At 42.0% G+C, this 19,119-nt stretch overlaps 1 protein-coding gene across 3 annotated transcripts in view; it reads right to left on the bottom strand.

The window, feature by feature from the left end:
• Positions 1-14,970, bottom strand: part of Ppp2r5e (protein phosphatase 2 regulatory subunit B'epsilon) — a 141,223-nt gene extending 126,253 nt beyond the window's left edge. Inside the window, exons 1-2 of one of the 3 annotated variants that reach the window (XM_074067830.1) lie at positions 14,355-14,970; positions 11,638-11,801 (exon numbers count right to left, since the gene is read on the bottom strand). In XM_074067830.1, coding sequence (XP_073923931.1) covers positions 11,638-11,794 — 157 coding nt within the window. In that variant the 5' untranslated portion in view covers positions 11,795-11,801; positions 14,355-14,970. The remainder of the gene's footprint in view (positions 1-11,637; positions 11,802-14,354) is intronic. The other 2 variants (XM_074067828.1, XM_074067829.1) reach the window with 2 other exon arrangements.
• Between the last annotated feature and the right edge of the window lie 4,149 nt (positions 14,971-19,119).

Raw genomic sequence — 19,119 nt, 5'->3', positions numbered from 1 at the left:
ATGTAGACAAGTGGATGTATGGTCCGTGAAGTTCTGAAGTTTTCTTGTACTTTAAAAATTCCTCTATATCAATTTATTTCCAAGTCATTTTTACCTTTGCTCACAAATCAGCAGTAAACAGCAGCACTTTTGACACCTAGCTAGCTTTCTGAAATACTCATTTGGTGAGACAAAGACTGAAAGTAACCTCTGACCCTCAAACTACTCTTCCCTTTTGCTATAAATGTCCTTTCAAAATACTCACTCAAGAAGAAAAATGCAAAGGCAGGTGACAGCTATGACTTCCACACTGCTGAAGTAAGACAAGTCCTGAGGAGTCTGAACCACTCTTAGTGCTCACTGTCCTTCACCAGAAAGTCAGTCAGAGGCCCATCTTGGCCACACACTTCTAGGGCGCTCAGGCAAAAGGCAAGTTCCAAAGCCTCTATTTCCTGATTAGAAGATGGTACTTCTCCTGAAATGGCTCTAAGTCCCAATCTTTCTCATGTTCCTTTTAATGTCTTACTTTCAACAGTGTCCCAGGCACAAGCAACCCTGAATTAATTAAAATTTAACATTACTGTCAGATAAAAGTCTTTCATAGCGCCTATATAACAAATTAACTTCTGCCAGCCCTCGTCTCCACAACACTGTGTATTCTGAAATAGGATCCAGTTGAAAGGGCCGACTCCAAGAAAGATCAACGGCAAACACAACGATAAGGAAGACATTTGTGGCAACTCCCACACTCCTCACAATCACCTGGGAAATAGGAGTCCTATTACAAACAAGTATGGAGATCCTGCCCTGACAGACAACTACTGAAACAGGTTTACCTATGTGCAATTGTACATGATAACTGCAGAAAAGAAATTTCCCTTTTAAATAATCGTATGAGCCACTCAGGCTCACTCCTAAAATGAGACGTCTGAAGCAGACATGGACAACACCACTAAGATTGTTCTGTAAGAACCTGTTCTCCTTTTGGCTTTAAATGTCTAATTCTCGGGTTGGCGGAGTAGCTCAAGTGGTAAAGCACTTGAGCTTGCCTAGGAAGCAGGAGCCCAAGTTCAAATCCCAGTACGAACAAAAAAAAAAGTCTAATTCTCACAACTCTATACACTTCAGGTTTTTTCTTCCTTAAGTGGAAACAATCCACTTAAAGTATAAAAGAAATAAAAATCAACTGAAAAACACTAATAAGCATTTCCCATCGTGCAGTCTTTCCCATAAGTAGTTAATACTCCACAACTCTACAGTGTACCTAGCACAAACTAAATGATCTGCCTGCTTCAGGACATTCAATATGACTCTGTGAAATGGGTTCTATACTCTCCCAACTTCAGCAAGAAAGAAAAAGTCAAGTAAGTGTGAGCAGTGAACCAGAATTCAAACCCAGGCACACGTGACCCCAGGGCCTACTTTTCTGAGTGGCGCCACCTACCTTGCTTGGGTGAAGTATGCATGTTACATCATTCTATTAAGATGTTCATTACATGCAACTTGAAAATAAGATCCCGTATGTGTTGTCAAAAAACTCTTCAAATACAAAGGTAGGAAAAGAAAATTAAGTAGTAAAAGAAGATGAAGTGAACAGAAGAACTAGAGCCTTTTTGAAATGTCTACAAACTTTTTCAAGCACAGCAAAACCTAATTGCTAATACGAACCAACATTATCATAAAACATAATGTTTTACAAACAAAAGAAAATGTGACCATAAAACGCTGCTTTGAAAGTCCATTATAATATTCAGATATGCTATTTCTATATAAAGGAAGTCTGATGATCTGATTGGCCTAGAACCAGTACCCAAACACCAGCAGAAAAAGGGACATCACAGTACGTAACATCCTCACGGGGGCACCACCAAGCACTAAAGCCCCAGAGCAAATAGGGTCACTCTTGTTAGTCTTGTACCAAATCCACTTTCTTTTTAACTACTCTCAGGTGTTTAAGTGAACACTCGGTAATTTGATCCTTTAAATTAAAAAGGTTTCATTAAATAGGTTTATAATTTGATGTAAATTAAAGTAAAACAAAATCTGCATTCCACCACAAATGATATTTTAATGGGAAAAGGGAAATGATAACATACAAGAACAAAGATAAAATAATTTCAGATTATAAAAAACAAAAGGAGCCAGGGTAGTGATACATACCATAATCCCAGCTACTCAAGAGGTAGAGATTAGAAGGACTGTAGTTAGAGACCAGCTCAGGCAAAAAGTTAGCAACTCTCCATCTTAACAAACAAGCTGGGTTGGTGGCACACACCTGTAATCCCAGCTACAGGGAGGCAGAGGAAGGAGGAACAAAGTCCAAAGCCAACTCCAGGCAAAAACACAAGGTCCTACTGGAAAAAATAACTAAGGCAAAAAAAGGGGCATGGCTCAAGTAGTACAGCAAGTGTGAGGCCCAGAGTTTAAATTCCCAAATCCACCAAAAAAGAAAAAGAAACAATAGTGATAAAAACTTCAAAGAAAACTCATTAAAGGAAGATATCCAAGCCAAGTGTGGTGGTACATACCTGTAATTCCAACACTTGGGAGGCTGAGGCAGGATGACTGAGTTCAAGTCCAGTCTGGGCTATATATACTGAAACCATGAATCAGAAAAAAAAAAAAATGTCCACTTCAGTTATAACCTAAAGAACAATACAGAGTCACAGAAGAAGCTCTATGAGGAAACTCACTTGAACTTCGGTATTTGCATTCCCTGTCCTAGTTACATCATGGACTGACCCATATTATGCTGAATTCTTTTTACTCCTTACAGTCTTTTATGTGCATGTGCACACGCAGCAACCAACACGATATTCAGAAAACAGTAATTCTCAATCTTTTAGTCTAAGGCAAATGCTCTCAGCTCTAGAGAGAGAACAAGAATGGAAGAGCTGAATCTCTGAGAATCTAATAAAAGCAATGAATTCTTTCCTCCAAAAGAAAAATGTCAGGCTGGAGGCATGGCTCAAGCAATAGAAAACCTGCTTAGCAAGTGCAAAGCCCTGAGTTCAACCTTCAGACAGCCAAAAAAATAGAGAAAAGAAAAAAGTCCATACAAGGAAACTTTACACAAAATTTTAAGAAGTTCTGAAACCTTGAAACCCATCCTTGATGTGCAAAGTACCAACCAGGGAACACCATAAACCCAGGTTAAAAACTAAGTATGCCTTGAACATTCCTAATCCAAAAATCTGAAATCCAAACTGCTACAAAACCCAGGGCTGGCAGTGCAGCTCAAGTAGTAAGAGAGCTTGCCTAGCAAGCTCAAGGCCCTGAGTTAACTGCCTCCTGCCAAAAAAAAAGCTACAAAATATAAAACTTTTGGGGCACTGATATGAACCCACAATGGAAAATTCCACCTAACTCCACGTGACAGGCTGCAGTCAAAATGATCCCAAAAAATACTGCATGGAATTACCTTCAGGCTATGTGTGTAAGGTGATGTATAAACAGAACTGAAAGTCATGCTTAGGGTAAACTCCCATTCTCAATGAGATCTCATTATGCGCAGCTGACACTTGAACCCAGGTTTAAGCTATGCTCATGCATTAAATGCAGGTATTTTTTTAATGTGGAATATTTTTTCTTTCTTTTATCATTTCAGATTTTCAGATTTGCAAAAACATACAAAAATATTTGGGAAAAACAGACAAAATTCACAGCAGAAAAATATCTAAAAGAATAAGAAAAAAGTATTTCATGAATAAATACAATATACAATAAAATACAGTAGTCTATATTATCATTTACTACCATAAAATATACAAAAATGTGACAAAAAGTTAACGTCTGTCAAAACTTATACACAGAAACACAGTTCTTCACACCGTGCCATTCACAGTGAGAGAAATGTAAACACATGTGAATACACAGTATTTAAACCGGGTAGGACAGCACACACTTGTAATCCCAGCACTTAGGAAGCTGAGGCAGAAGGACCTCAAGTTTGGAGGCTGGACTACATGGCAAGACCGTGTCTCCCCAAACCAGAAAAGACAAGAGTATTAAATCAGAACTGCATAAAATGAAACGTAATCCATCCTGCGTTACCACAGTGATTTCCTAACTGCCTCTACTGCTCCTGCCATGAACCCAAGGCCACAGTACCTGCTTCAGGCCATGTGAACCCCACGTGAATGCTTCGGCTCGCCAGTAAATTGCAGTGTGCACAACGAGTGATCTCCCGTGGCTCTCGTGGAGTTTTCACCATAAGTAATCCACACAACATAAAACACGTGTTCCTCCACTGTTTATGCTATCGAGAAGACTTCTGGTGAAGAGCAGGGTACTAACAGTCAGCTTTGGGGGAATCAAAAGTTACATGGAAGTCAATCGGTAGCAGGAGAGGGTCCCTGAGAAGCGTGAGTGGCACTGCCACACCCAGCCACAGGCTTAGCGCCATCAGACCCAGCAAGCGCACAGCAGCCATGCCAACCCTGTCACCATCACTGCAGCTCCCATGCAGCAAGGCCGGGGACCCAGCAGCAGCCGCCCACCTACCCTACCCTACCCTACCCCACCCCCACCCCCACCCCACCCCACCGCCAGGGCTGCCCACTGACAGTTCAGCAGAGGACACAGAAGCGGTGGCCTGGCGGCCTCTTGGAGGCGCTGACGAGGACACGTGGAACGCCTCAGCAGAAAGGACGTCGAGGAAGATGGCCTTGCACAGCGGACTGCTGTAAAGAACAGCCGCAAAAGACACGTGCCACGCTGGGGACCCCAGCGGAGCCCCGGGTGCGGAGGGAGAGAAGCTGAGAGGCAGGCAACGCCAGCCCTGGTAGAGCTCCAAGTTGAGGCTCTAAGGATACGAAAACACTGGCCGTGTCCTACGGGTAAGTAAGGAACACTTACTCTCAATTTCTTTTGGCCCATATAACTCTCCGTTGGAATTTTCTACACTTCAGAAACAAGCTTACACTATATAAAGAAAAAATACTCCAACTAAAAGTGAATAAAATATGTGTTTTTGCTAAATCTTCCATACATGGATGTAATGTAGGTTGGCACTTGGTTTTCTCTAAGATCTTTCAATTTCTTCCCCCCCCAAAAAAAAAATACTATCACACTCTGAAAAACTGAATTTTAATACATGTTAACTTGCAGATGTTTTTTTCAGCTCAAAAGGTTGGGGCAGAGTGCTCAAGCAGTAGAGCACCTGCCTACCAAGTGTGAGTCCCTGAATTCAAACCCAGTATAACAAAAAAAAAAAAGCTTATGGTTATTTTTTAAACACACACACCCCACCAATTTTGATGCCTAGAGAACAAACACAATCCAAGGTACAAAAAGATGGCTCTCAACTTGAGTGTGATACCCCTTTGCAAATGTGAAAACCCTATGGAAATCCCCCATCTAAAAAATAAACATACACAATATAAAATGTGCATGTAATTTTAGCCTGTTTCTTACACTTCAAGTCCAATCACAGGTTTAAGAATCTCTGTACCCAATATACAAGAATATTATAACTGGTTTCCTTCTAGGAAGGAAAGCTGAGAGCAGGATTGAGAGGAAGACTTTTCACTATACATCCTTTTGTCAGTTTTGGGAATCCTTTTTAAAATTTGAACCATGTATTATTTATTAGAAAATGAGTAAGTTAAAAATAAAAAGATGACACTATGTAATGTGGCAACATGCCAGCACATTAGATGAAAATCCCCAAATAAAGGAGTTTAGAACAGCTACTCTCAGCTATTCTACTAAATGCAAAACATTTACAAACTGCTTCTTTGGACATTTTTGGTAGAAAAGATTCTTAGCTGCAAACTATGCTCCTGTTTCATATTTTTCAAAGAAATTTCCAATTTCAACCAAAGAAAACATCTTAATAATTTCATGTTCTTCTAATAACTTCTGAAATCTCAGATGAATGATAGGTAGTATGTATTGAACATGGTGTTGCACACTAGTTTTTTTGGCACTACTGGGATTTGAACTCAGGGTCTCACACTTTCTAGGCAGGCATTCTACCACTTGAGGCACTCCAAGTGTTGGTATTTTCTAGATAGGGTCTTGCAAACTATTTGACCAGGCTGGCTTGGAACCTCAGTCCTCCTCATCTCTCTGTCTCCTGAGTAGATAGGATTACAGGCCTGAGCCAGGTGCTGGTGGCTCAGCACCTGATTGATTTTTATAAAAATAATCATTTTTATAATGATTTATTCATTATTTATTAAATCATTATTATAATGATTTAAAATGATTTTTATAATTCATTTTATAAAAATAGTGTGCTGGTGGCTCAGCACACTATTGATTTTTATCATTTTCTTCATTTTATAAAAAAGAAAAGAAGACGAACAGGGAGTAACACACTTGCCCAAGGCAGCTCTGCACAATCTGGGCACTGTCCCCTATGTGACAACATTGCAAGCACCAGAAGGGAGGGCAAACACTAAGACAGAGGCACTATTCCCTAAGGAAGACTATTCTTAATATAAACTTACTTTAGTGCATTAGTCCATGATTTTAAAAAAATGTAATTACACTACACATTCCTACTTTACGCTAGACAACAAAAGAATGCACTCATTAGAAAGGCAAAAACTAGTTTGAAATAGTCATTTTAAAGTTCTTACAAACTGTCACCCGAAAAATTAAAACATAAGCTTAATGCTGAAGTTTGCTTGCTTGTTTGTTTACTGTGTTTTTAGGGGATAAGGATGTAGCTCAGTGGTGGAATGCATGCCTAGCATGCACAAGTTCCTGGGATCCATCCCCAGCACTGAAAGGACAAGGTGGGGAGGGTTCATCAGAGAAGGTGCATCAGCACTAAGAGCCACAGAATTCCTTTCTGCGAAATGTTAATTCCAGTTATCACAGCTGTTGGAACATCCAAATTATCTGCAAAATGCCTTAGAAACACAACTGGGGGTGTGGTTCAAGTAGTTCAGCACCTGCCTGGCAAGTGGAAGGCCGTGGGTTCAAACCCCAGTACCACAGAAGGGGGAAAATAAACACAAACAAACAAACAACGTATCCAAGTCTTGACTCTTTTTTTTTTTTTTGGTTTTAGTAGACAGGGTCTCACTATGTAGCCTGGCTGGCCTGGAACTTGCAATTCTCCTGCGTCAGCCTCCCAGTGCTGAAATTAAAGGCTTGCACCAAGTCTGTGTCAACTTGATTTCCTTATCAAACACGTATGGCACTAAACCTCTACTAGGTTTTCTTTCTCAGAAAAATGAGTAAGGATCCATCAGGTTCAAAAATCTAAGTACTCTTCAAAAACACTTTGAGAAGTATATAAAGATGGAGAAAACTCAAATGTCTATATTTACAAAGCTCACTCATCATGCAATTTCATTACATACTGCGAAGGAAAAGTCAGGTCATTCACTATGTATTTGTACAGAACTACATGCTAGTGGGCTGGAGGTGGGGCTCAATTGGTAGAGCACCTGCTAACAAGGCCAAGGCCCTGAGTTCAACCCCAGACTGCAAAAAAGAACTACATGCTTAGCCAGGTGCCAGTGCCCACGCCTGTAATCCTAGCTACTTGGGAGGCTAACATCAGAAGGATTGAGGCTGGAGGCCAGCCCAGGCAAATAGTTCATGAGATCCATCTCCTAAATGACCAGAGCAAAATGAACTAGAGGTGTGGCTCAAGTGGTAGTGCGTGCCTGCTTTGCAAGTGCAAAGGTCTAAGTTCAAACCCCAGTCCCACCAAAGGAGGAAAAAAGGAACTACATGCTAGCATGGCTTTCTACAGAAAATAACATCAATGATACAAACTTCAAAGCAGCATCTATTAGAAAAAAGTGAAAAATAGAAACTTTCCCTTCACTTTATGCTACAGTTTCCAAGTAAACAGGCACTTAAAATGCTAAGAATAATTGCAGTATTTATTATGATTTTATTATAATTAGTATTTATATCTGTCAGTCAAATATGCATATAAACATTGTGATAATGCATGCACAGATGTAATTATTACTGAGTATCTAATTTTTGGAATTTCAAAATGACATATTGGAAAAACCAGTATTGGGGCTGGTGATGTGACTCAAGAGGTAATGGGAAAAAAAAAAAAAAAACTTAGGAAAACAAATTCCTCCTGTATTTTCTTTATATTCTCTAAATTACTTCCAAAAAGTTACAATACACACATAAAGCAATCCACTATAAGGAAAATAAATATCATTTAAACTCTTTTACAGTAAAGAGCAAATACATATTTCAGACATTATGTTACTCTGTAGACAGATATAAAAATTTAGTTTATGTAGTACTTTCCAGAGTACTCACCAGCTCATGTTTACTACACAAGAATCACTTTTAGCCAGACGCTGATGGCTCACACTTGAAATCTTAGCTATTCAGGAGGCAGAGATCAGGAGGATCATGGTTCAAAGCCAGCCCCAAGGAAAGAGTTTGAGACCTTATCTCAAAAAAAAAAAAAACATCACAACAAAGGGCTGGTGGAGTGGCTGAAGGTGTAGGCCCTAAGTTCAAACCCCAGCACAGCAAACAAAAAGAATCACTTTTAATCAGTCTAGAATTAGATTTGTATACATGGTCCTGTTGCTTTCTATTTCTCCCATGCTAGCAAAATACAAATTCACAAAAACCATCCTCTTGCATGGCAGAATTCTTGGAAAACTTTTAATACTGTATCAGTCTTCACTTTAAAAACAGAAAAAGGACCTGGGAATGAGAGCCTTCCCAAGGCCCTGCTTTGATCCCCAACACTGGCAGAAAAAAAAAAATGAGAAAAAGGTAGAGCTCCTGCCTAGCAAGCGTGATGCCAAGTTCAAATCTCAGTACCACCAAAAAAAAAAAAAAAAAAGAGACAAAGAGATGTGTACGTGGCCAATAATTGTATGAAAAGATGTTAAACTTCACCATCATTAGGTAAAAATGCACATCAAAACCACTGTGAAGGCCAGGCCTGGCTGGAGGTAAGAGAAGCTCCCTAGAGGCAACCCAGAAGCAACAATTTGAGACCCTAGTCGGGTGCCAGTGGCTCACACCTGTAATCCTAGCTACTCAGGAGGCAGAGAACAGGAGGATCAAGGTTCAAAGTCAGCCTGGGCAAACAATTCAAGAGAACCTATCTCAAAAACACCCATTACATTCTGCTGACAGAATGGCTCAAGTGGTATAGCGCCTGCCTAGCAAGCATGAGGCCCTGAGTTCAAATCCCAGTACCACAAAAAAAAAAATTGAGACCCTATCTGGAAATAAACTAAAGGAAAAAGAGCTGGGGGGGCATGGCTCAAGTGGTACAGCACTTGCTAAGCACAAGGCACTGAGTTCAAACCCCAGTACCACCAAACACACACACACACACACACACACACACACACACACAAATACCACTTCACATCTCTTGTAATGGCTATTTAAAAAAAAACAGAAAATAACAAGTTGGTGAGAATGTGAAATTAGAACCCTTGTACATTGCTGATGAGAATGAAGACTGATGCAGCTGCTGTGGAAAATTCTCAAAAAATTAAACCTATGATCTAGCAAGTCTATTTCCGGGTGTGTACTCAAAGGAAATGAAAGCAAGATGTCAGATATCTGCATCCCGTGTTCACAGCATTCACACAGCTAAAACTATTGGAAGCATACAAATATCCTCTGCTAAATGAATGAACCATATAAACAGTAAGTATATGCACTCATTGGAATATTATTCATCCTTAAAAAAGAATAAAATTGTGACACATGCACCAACATGGCTGAACCTTAAAGACATTGTGCTAAGGAAATAAAGCATTACAAAAGAACAAATAGTGCATGACTGCACTTATAAGAGGTCCTAGACTAGTGAAATCCTTGAGACAAAAGATGGAATGGTGGTTGCCAGGGCCAAGGGTGGAAGCAGGGTGTTAGTGTAGAGCGGGCAGTTGCAGCTGAGATCCATGAAGACACTCTGGCAATGGTGGCAGTGTCAATGTACTTAATGCCACTGAAATGCAACTTTAAAAATGCTTCATGTGGTACATTTTGTGTTACGGCTATTTTACCACAACAACAAAACAGAGACAAAGTATTAAAACTTGTATCCAAATTCTTCTCTTTGACTACCCCCAAAACCCACAACTTAGCCATAAGTGTTTGGGTAATTTAAGAGTTTATCATGGGGCTTAAGAAATTAATATAGTGATTATATTTTTTTAATTCCTTCTAAATCTAAAAAAGTTTAATCTGGGCTTCTGAGGAATAACGTCCTTTGTCAGATATAGATGCTAACAGCTCTTACATGTCTACATCAAATTAAGTAAGTTACTAAAGAATCAGTATGCAGGCTGGAGATGTAGCTCAGTGGCACTGTGTTTGTGTAATATGCTCAAGGCGCAGGGTTCCATCCCCAACAGAATAAGAAAAAAGAATCTGGTATGTCTCCCAGCTTTGTATTTCAAGTATGACTGATTTTAACCCTTCATTTTTATTCCAAAGCCTCATACAAAGTATTTTTACTTTTAGCAGCAAAATCTTTAATCAGGCTCCTCTAATAGAGCTCATCTTTACTAATGGTAGATACCTACATCATTTTTTTGTTCTTTCTTCCCAGTGCTGGGGATCAAGCCCAGGGCCTCATGCATACTAGGCAACGATGAGCTAACCACTTAGCCCTGATGTGGCATCATTCGGTTATCAGTATTCATTTAGTTTCCACCAATTTCAAGTACAAACAGTACTTATTTATGAATTTCCTTCCCTTTAAAAAACTTTTTAAAAAGTGTTTTCATAGGAAAAAAAATGTTTGAAATATCCCAAGCTAAATTTTGAGGACATTTCCAGTTCTCTTCCAGTTTTTCTTATGCTACCTTTTGATTCCAGATTGTTACAGAAGTAAATGTACATTAGCGAACTAATAATGCAAGTTGTCTGGTTTCCCCTGAGCCACTACAGTTAATCATACTGTTCCTATCTCCCTCCTCCCCACGGGCAGGTATTTAGCAAACAAAATTCCATCTCCAAAGGTAGACACTGACAGTATAACAGGTATTGTTTGAATACATTTTAAATCACACCTATTCATAAACACGAGGCGAACAGATCTGAAAAAAAGGTACAAAAGTATTCACATCCAAAGCTAAAGATGAAAGGTTTAATTCAGAAGAAAATCGGTTCTTAAATTAAAGCTTAATACACTCCAAAGGGAACTGTGCTGAGCAAGTCTGATCATGATAATACTTTTTCTATTGTATTCTCTGAAAACAAGAATGTATGCAATCAATTATGAATTCTTCTTCCTTCATTATTAAAAATGAACTTTTTCAAATCCCATCTTCCTGATGCAAGTTAATAATCCCATCTCCTGTCCTAGGGTCTGTGTCTAGATCAAGACAGTGTAGTCTGTAGTTATCACTGCACACAGTGCATACACTTAAATGTCAACCCAAAAAAAATGAGAAATACAGAAGCAGACACCTCAGCCATCTAGCTTTTCTGCTTGTCAATGTGGCAGTCTCCTGACAGGAAGTTTCACTTGCCCACAGCTATTTCTGACCCCTTAAAGAAGGAGAAGGGGTTACCTGGTCATACACCAGGAACTTCCATGTGTCTAAAGCCTCCCATCCCTTCAATTTGCAACACAGAATTTTAATACATGTGAAACTCCACAAAAAGGAAGTTATGTAGAGAGAGATAGAGAAAGATCAACTGAAAAAGAATGTATCACCTGGCCATGAGTCTTACCTTTTAGCAGTGGCAGAGGTGTTAACTCAATAGGCTTGCCTTGAGACCTAAACTGTGAGGAACTTTGCGACCTCTTCTGTCTGGCTTTTCTGACGGACTTCCGAGAAAATCCGTCTACTTTATCCACTGATGGAGGAGTAGTTGGTGCTGAGGACATATCCCTACTGAAAAGAAAGAGGGATCATAAACACATCCCCAAGGTGGAGGCATTCATGTGACTTATTACACAGAGTCCAAAATTCCCACATACAATATTTATGCAAATGGGAATATGTGCCAAAGAAAGTAAATAAAGTCAATCAAGAAAAGTCTTGTCAAAGAGAAAACATGAGAATTTGGTAGAAAAAGTAATATTACTCTCATTAAGCAATGCCAACGTTCTACTGTATTATACTACTCTATTTTGAGCATTAAGACGATATTCATCAAGACTTAAAGAACTGTATGCTGTCTGCCGATTCTAGCTGCAAAGCTCTTCTCATCTTGTGATTCTCCAAGTAATTTTGGAACTATTCTGAAGCTGGAAAACTTCCATGGATACATTTTCCCAACACATTTAATATTGTGAATGGGCTCTAGGGCTGAAACCCTTACTATACTTCAAGAATCTACACCAAGCTGGGCACTGGTGGCTCATGCCTGTAATCCTAGCTGCTCAGAAGGCAGAGATCAGGAAGATCGTGGTTGGAAGCCAGTCCAGGCAAACAGTTCAAGAGATCCTATCTCGAAAATACATATCCAACACAAAACAGGGCTGGTGGAGTGGCCCAAGTGGTAGAGTGCCTGCCTAGCAAGTGTGAAACCCCGAGTTCAAACCCCTGTACCACCCAAAAAAAAAGAACCTACACCAAGCCAGGCACAAGTGGCTTCATTTAATCCTAGCTACTTGAGAGGCTGAAATGAGGAGGATCAAAGCTTGAGGTCAGCCTGGGCAAATAGTTAAGGAGACCTCATCTGCAAAATAACCAGAGCAAAATGGACTGAAGTTTGGCTCCAGTGATAGAGCACCTACTTTGCAAGCACAAAGCCCCAGATTTTAAACCACAGTCCCACCCAAAAAAAAAAAAACTACACCAATGTATCACAGCAAATTTAAGTTTACAATTACTGAAACTACCTAAGCATGACTTTCAATGCAGTGTGCTGTTTGCTATGATAAATCACCAAACTGCAATGAGGATGGACTAGAGTACTTGAAACAACACATAAAAGGCATGATTAAAATCCTCTCAAAGGAGACTTTTTGAATGAAGCCATGTTAAATTATGAAATCTTAATAAACAAAACTATGATGGAACCAAGCCCCAAACTGAACTGCAAACATAACTCCACAGCCTACTTAAGACAACCAAGCTGAGTTCCCTTGAGGTTTAGACCTGGAAGTTCAAACACCAATGTTCATTCTATCAAACTGATTGCACTGGACAGTTCTTTTGCATCTTTTAACCCTCTCAAATTGCTAAAATGAAGGCTATTTCCTAAAAGCAACAAGCATTAAGCTTAATTTCATTCATCAAGTTAAACACATGCTATCATTTCCACAGCACTGAGGCTCCATGCAAGATTAAAGGCAGGCTCAGACAGAAATAATGCATACAGGGGAAAGACTGAAATGCAATTACTCACCTGTCATTCCAGCACATAAAACAAGTGTTTTTTAACTTCTACAAAAAGAGTAAGGGAATTTCTTTCTAAATGTGTAAGACTAAAAAAGCTATCTAGAGTACCTGAATTCTGACAAAGTAAAAATAACAAAAACACAACCCACGATGTTGAGGTTTGAAATTTTGGAAGCTTTGGTTCTTTTTCGTTAAAAAGTGTTTTTTAGTCTACCTAATTTGGCCTTAAATGTAATGTGAGAGACTCGAAATTGAATCGCAAATTATGAATACTATAGAAAATGTACGATCACTTTAAAATACAACCACTGCATCGGCAAGAGCTCCACATCACATTTGCATGTTGTAAATTCAGAGGCGGATTTTCCTGTCTCCTACGTGAATTATTTCGATTTCATTCTAACCCTAACAACACAAGATTTCTGTGAATCTTCTTCCTCCACACTCCTGTCTCTTCTTTATTCCTCATCTGTAACGATGATCCATTAGGTCGCTTTTTTTAAAAAAAAAAAAAAAATCATTTCCCCTTATGCCCACAGCCCAGAATAAGCGTCAAGGATAAAGATCTCAACGCTAAAGCATTGCAAAACTGAAGGTAAGGCAGCAGCGGATCCGCGCAAAGCCAGGGGAAACAGGTTTCGCCTGGGCCAGGGTGCCCAAAGCTTTATCACCCTCCTAACACTGGGCACCGTGCATTTCCAAGGCAGAATGGTTCAAGGGGAAGGACCAGGGACAGGGATGCTTCCATACACCCCAGACCCTGGAGAAGCTACGGGGCTACAGATTCGTCTTCACTACCGCAAGACCCCTTTTGCCCCCGCCCCCGCCGGTGGATGAAGACAGACAAGAAAACGCCTCCGATCACAAAAGGTGGAGAAACCGGGGAAAGGGAGGCAGCGAAGGAGAGGTACCATCAGAACACTGGCAGGTAAACCAGACAAGTGGGACGAGCGCTCCCCCTCGCGCACTCCACCCTACACACCGCACCCCTCGCCTGCCTGGGCCAGGCCTCCCCAAGTCCGGTGCCCTGCAGGTTCCCAGGAGGACTGGGAGGAGGGAGGGAAGCGGGCAGCCGCGGTGGCGGAGGGACGAAGTTACCTTGAAGCTTCTGGGGAAGAATCCGAAGATGATCTGTGGTTTCGAGGGGCGGGAGACTGGCGAGCGGGCCGCAGCGGGGGCGGGCGGCGGGACCAGGACGTGCAGGGGGAGGTCCGGGCAGCGGCGGGCAGCCCGGGGCGACGGCTGTCCGGTGCGGCGTCCCTCCGGTTCCGCGGCGGCGGCGCCTCTAGGCCTCACGGCCGGACCCGAACCTCAGCGCTCCGGCGGCAGCGGCGGCCTCACGATCCTGCCCCGCGGGCCCGTCCCATCAAATCGGCACCGACCCCGTTGCGGCTCCGCCTGTGGCTCCTCGCTCACATTCCCGGCGGGCGGCGCCTCTGCTTGTTGCCCCGGACCCGGCGGCGGCGGCGGCGGCGGCGGCGACGTGGGGAGGGGGGGAAGGGAGGGAGGAAGACTGGATCTGCAGCGGCAGCAAGCAGAGGAGTCTGGAGGAGGAGAAGGAGCCGCTGGAGCTGGAGCCGCCGCTGCCAGAGCCGCCGTTCGCTACCCGCCGTGGGTCCCCGTCAATGCCCCTTTCTCTCTCCTATTGTCAATATCACCGGGCGGCTGAGTCCATTGCACACACGCAACCAAACTTCCTGCCCAGTAGCGCCCGCCCCCGAAGCCCGCCCACTGGAGACTTCAAACGGGAAGCGAGGCTTCATTGGCCGTCCTGCGCCTTCACTCCCCTGCCAGCAAGTTAGGATGAGAGCTGATCGGGGATTGGCGGCGGGGGGGCGGAGAAACAGGAGAGTGGGAAGAGAGGAGGCCGAGGATTGGGCCGAGGCCTGGAGGACCCGGATGCAGCCGCGAGCTCGGACCGCTGAGCCGCCGCTTCCGCCAAGCTCCCGGGCCTGAGAGGAGCTCCTTAATCCTGGGAGTTGCGCCACTGGCAGATTAGAGAAATGAGCTCCGCACAAAGGGCGCCTGTGCACAGCGATTCTCTCCAGCCAGAGGATTCCTGGGGCTGAGAGGAAGGAGGGAAAGCTCCAGGGCCTTGATTGCACCCCGTTTAGCGGCTGGTGTGGCCGCTCTGGGCTGGAAGAACCCCCCCCACACACACCCAGGACTGGACCCCACGCTGCGTAGAAAGAAATAAGATCCCTTGCCTGTGGTAGTGCGCCACTGCTTGTGTCAATGGGTCCCTGGAAGCCGGCTGTGAAACCCCCAGCAGCCGCTGATCCTTGTGCGAGGCCCGGCAAGGAAATTTAAACCCCCGGGGCCCGGCTACGGGTTGGGCAACAACTCCGGTTTCTCTCGCCTGGTCTCTTTTCCTCTCCACGTCTGTCTTGAATGTCTGTTCCTGCAAGCCTTGGTTGAGGCCAGGGCTTATGCAGATGGGAACGCTGTCACCAGGCTTTGCGATCTTGCATTCAGATTAGCCGCAGCGGCCAGCGCCTGCTGCAGAGCTGGGAAAGACCCAGCCCCAAAATGTAGGCGCTTGCGAGGTTTTAACTGGCAAGTTGAGTCCGAAAGAGTTTAAGGAGACTTCACTTAACTATCTAAAACACGTGATAAAATATTTACAGCTGTGTTTTGCATCCTTGGTGAACCCTAAGCCAAATGGTGCATTTCTAGAAAATATTTAAAAGCACGCTGCATACTTTTGAGAAAATGAAAAAGAAATCCTAGGGCTGAGGGCGTGGCTCGAGTGGTAGCGTGCTGAATTCAAATCGCAGGTCCACCAAAAACAAAATTCTTAACGCTAACTACAAACATCGAACTATCAGTTGTTCAAACCTTGGGAAATCGGGACTGGGAGGGAGGCAGATAACAGAAAAATTTAACATTATTCGTAATCCTTCAAACCCAGAGGTACTCACTAGCATTTTGTTGTGCTTCCTTCCAGTATTTTCTTCCTTTTATATTAATATGTGTCATTCTGAAACTAGCAGCATTATGTCATGTTTTCTGTACAGTTAGGGAAGAGAACTGTACATAAATAAAGCTCTGTGTACCACAGGTACGAGTGACAACACAAAATGCATTTGCATTTCTCTTGTTTGTGTTGTTCAGCACACAGTTGTTGCAAATTTCTGTGCATGCTCCCAGAGATAGCTCGAGTGGAAAAATAAGTCTATACCATAAAAGAAAAATATGCCTACCGTGAACTGAAATGGGAAACTCAGGAAGGTGACTCAGATGAAAGCAGACTCTCCCTACTGACTGGAGATGGTTGGCCACTATATCGCTACTTACCCATTTTTGCTCTGGTATAAGACTGTATAGAATTCCAGCCTATTTCCTGCCTTCAAGAAACTTACATTTCCATGTGTCAGTCTTAAAGAAAGTTCAGTATCCCAGCCAAGCAAAACCTGTTTCCTCAATCTCTGATTGAGGGTAAATGCAGAATTAAAACCAAGAAAAGATTTTGAAGCCAGCTCAATTTCCCTTGGCAACAGTTGAACTGTTAAAAAGTAGTGCACGTTTGAAATGCTCACAGCTGTTGCTTAGAACATTTCACATTTTGTAGAGTGAGGATTTTGCTTGCAAATTATGGATCTCTATAAAGACAATTCATTTCAAAGTCATTTCATTTTCTATAAAATGGCTGAGCCACTGAAATGAGCAGGCCTCCTTAAATGGAAACATCCTTCCCTATGTGAGAATTTGTTCTCTGGACCAATAATATGGTAAGGAGGCCCGTGAACCCCAAGGGTGTGCGCACTCCAAGGATAGTGCAAGGCGATCCATTTGGGATGCAGGAGAAAAACATAATGAGGACATCTATTTATACTTACCTTTAAAAAGAAATGCATTAAGCTCAAGTAATAATAGGCAAGTGCTCTACTACTAAGCTACATCCCCAGCCTCAAGTAATATTTTATATACAGAACAAACGGCCCTGCACTCAGTCCATAGAATGTCCCTTGGCCTAGAGCAGTCTAGGAGATGTCGCCAGGGAAAAGCAGAAGGCACCCATTCCCAGAATTGGCAGTTGTGATCCCATCCGATCAGCCCCCATCAACCTGTTGTGACTCACTGTGTTTGCTGGGCTCAATTACATGAATTTACTGATTGTATTGTCTAGCCTTAATTAAACCCACAAAATACACTAATGACCTTACTAAAGCCTTCACAAAGAAACCCCTGCAGAGCAACAAGCAAATGATAGAACTGAGACTTCTAGTATCAAGTCTTTGACAGACACATTTCAAAGTTAAAATGATAATTTAACAAATCCAAACCAAATTTTGGCTAAGAAAATAACAAAGTCATCAAGAAGACTATTTGAAATGTAGACTTATACCCACTACCATTAGTAACAAACCATTCTAAGGGAAACTGTATATTGTGACTGTCAGAACCTAAAGATGGTAGCAAATATACATTTTATGAACAAATATACATATATTTAGAAGAATATGACCCCCCAAAAATACTGATGGGAATGCATGCTCAAAGAAGTTTAGAGAGTGCTACTCTAAGACAATATGACAAGAAATGCATTGCAGTCATGGGGAGGACAGGCCTAGATCATGGTTATCAGATAAAAGCATTCACTCCCCAGTTATCAAAGCTCAGTTTAGCAAGAATCTATCGGCAGTCTGGCCATGCAATTAGACTAGAAGACAGACTATCAAATAATGGCTGGCTGGCAAACTAAAAAAGGGATAAGCTAATAGACGCATCATCAAACCAAATCAATAAAACAACATCTTCAGAGGTAGACTAGCCTTATTTGCTGAGGTGGGGAGGGAAGGGCTTGTAGTGCATGAAGGTGGTTGTGGACTAGGGTAAAAACAGTGAGACCAGTACTGCCTAAATAAATAGATAAATAACAGTGAGAAAGCTGAGGCAACAGCTGCTTTCTTTGGAAAACAGTAAGAGGAATATGCACATAGCTAGTGTAGACGAGGGACCTGTGGTGTCATAATTCTTGGAGCCACATTTACCTACTAGAAAACACCCTCAGTAGGGACATTTTCTTGGTTACCATTTAAATATTGCAGTACCGTTTTCAGAAGGTGTGAGTTTTTGCTGTCTCTGTGATTCAGGTGCCTCATCATTGCTTGGGATTTAGAATGTGAGGTGGTCCAGTTCTCTACAGTTTGAGCTATAATCCAGAAATGATTACTAGAGGACCTTTGCACTGTGTTCTGAGAGGTCCCATGTCACCAATGTACCCAGAGAGAGGCCTTGCATCATAACTGGAAAGGACAGTTACAGGGAAAAAATAGGAAGAGAAAACCAGCTTCAAATGTGCTTTATTTCACGCAGGATAAAATACAAAATAATGTACCATATGCAGTACTTTTGCTTGTAAAGTTGTCAACTCACACACCAAAATGAAATTAAAGCTACCTCTAGTTAGAAGCCTAATGAGAACCAAGACTGAGATCAGAGGTCACCCAGCTCTGCCTGTCAGGAGCTGGGGCAATTAATTCACTCCATCCAGTCTTGGTTTCCTCACCTATAAATAAGCAGACTCCCAGTTCCTCACTCAGGATGGTCATCAGATTGAAATGAGGCTATGCATTTACTATAGTACTGAGCATATGTCAAGTGCTCAATAATTACCACTTATTACCACAATCATCCTATTTTCTTCTTTAATACTTTTTATCCATGTAGAAACTTTTAAGTTTATTCCCCTCCAAAAAAAAATTTTTACTCTGGCATACTTCCTGTGACAGGGAACTGGGAAAGCAGAGGTATGCCTTTCAATCCCCTTCCTCACTGAATGATGGACTGTGTGTAGGAGCACTCACTAGCAACAGCAGGATTTGCATTTTACAATATCCATGCATGTCTGAAAGTTAAA

This window comes from Castor canadensis, chromosome 3 (assembly GCF_047511655.1).
Source record: "Castor canadensis chromosome 3, mCasCan1.hap1v2, whole genome shotgun sequence".
Lineage (NCBI taxonomy): Eukaryota > Metazoa > Chordata > Mammalia > Rodentia > Castoridae > Castor > Castor canadensis.
Note: the sequence above shows the minus strand (reverse complement) of the source record. Positions and strands in the feature narration are given on the sequence as shown.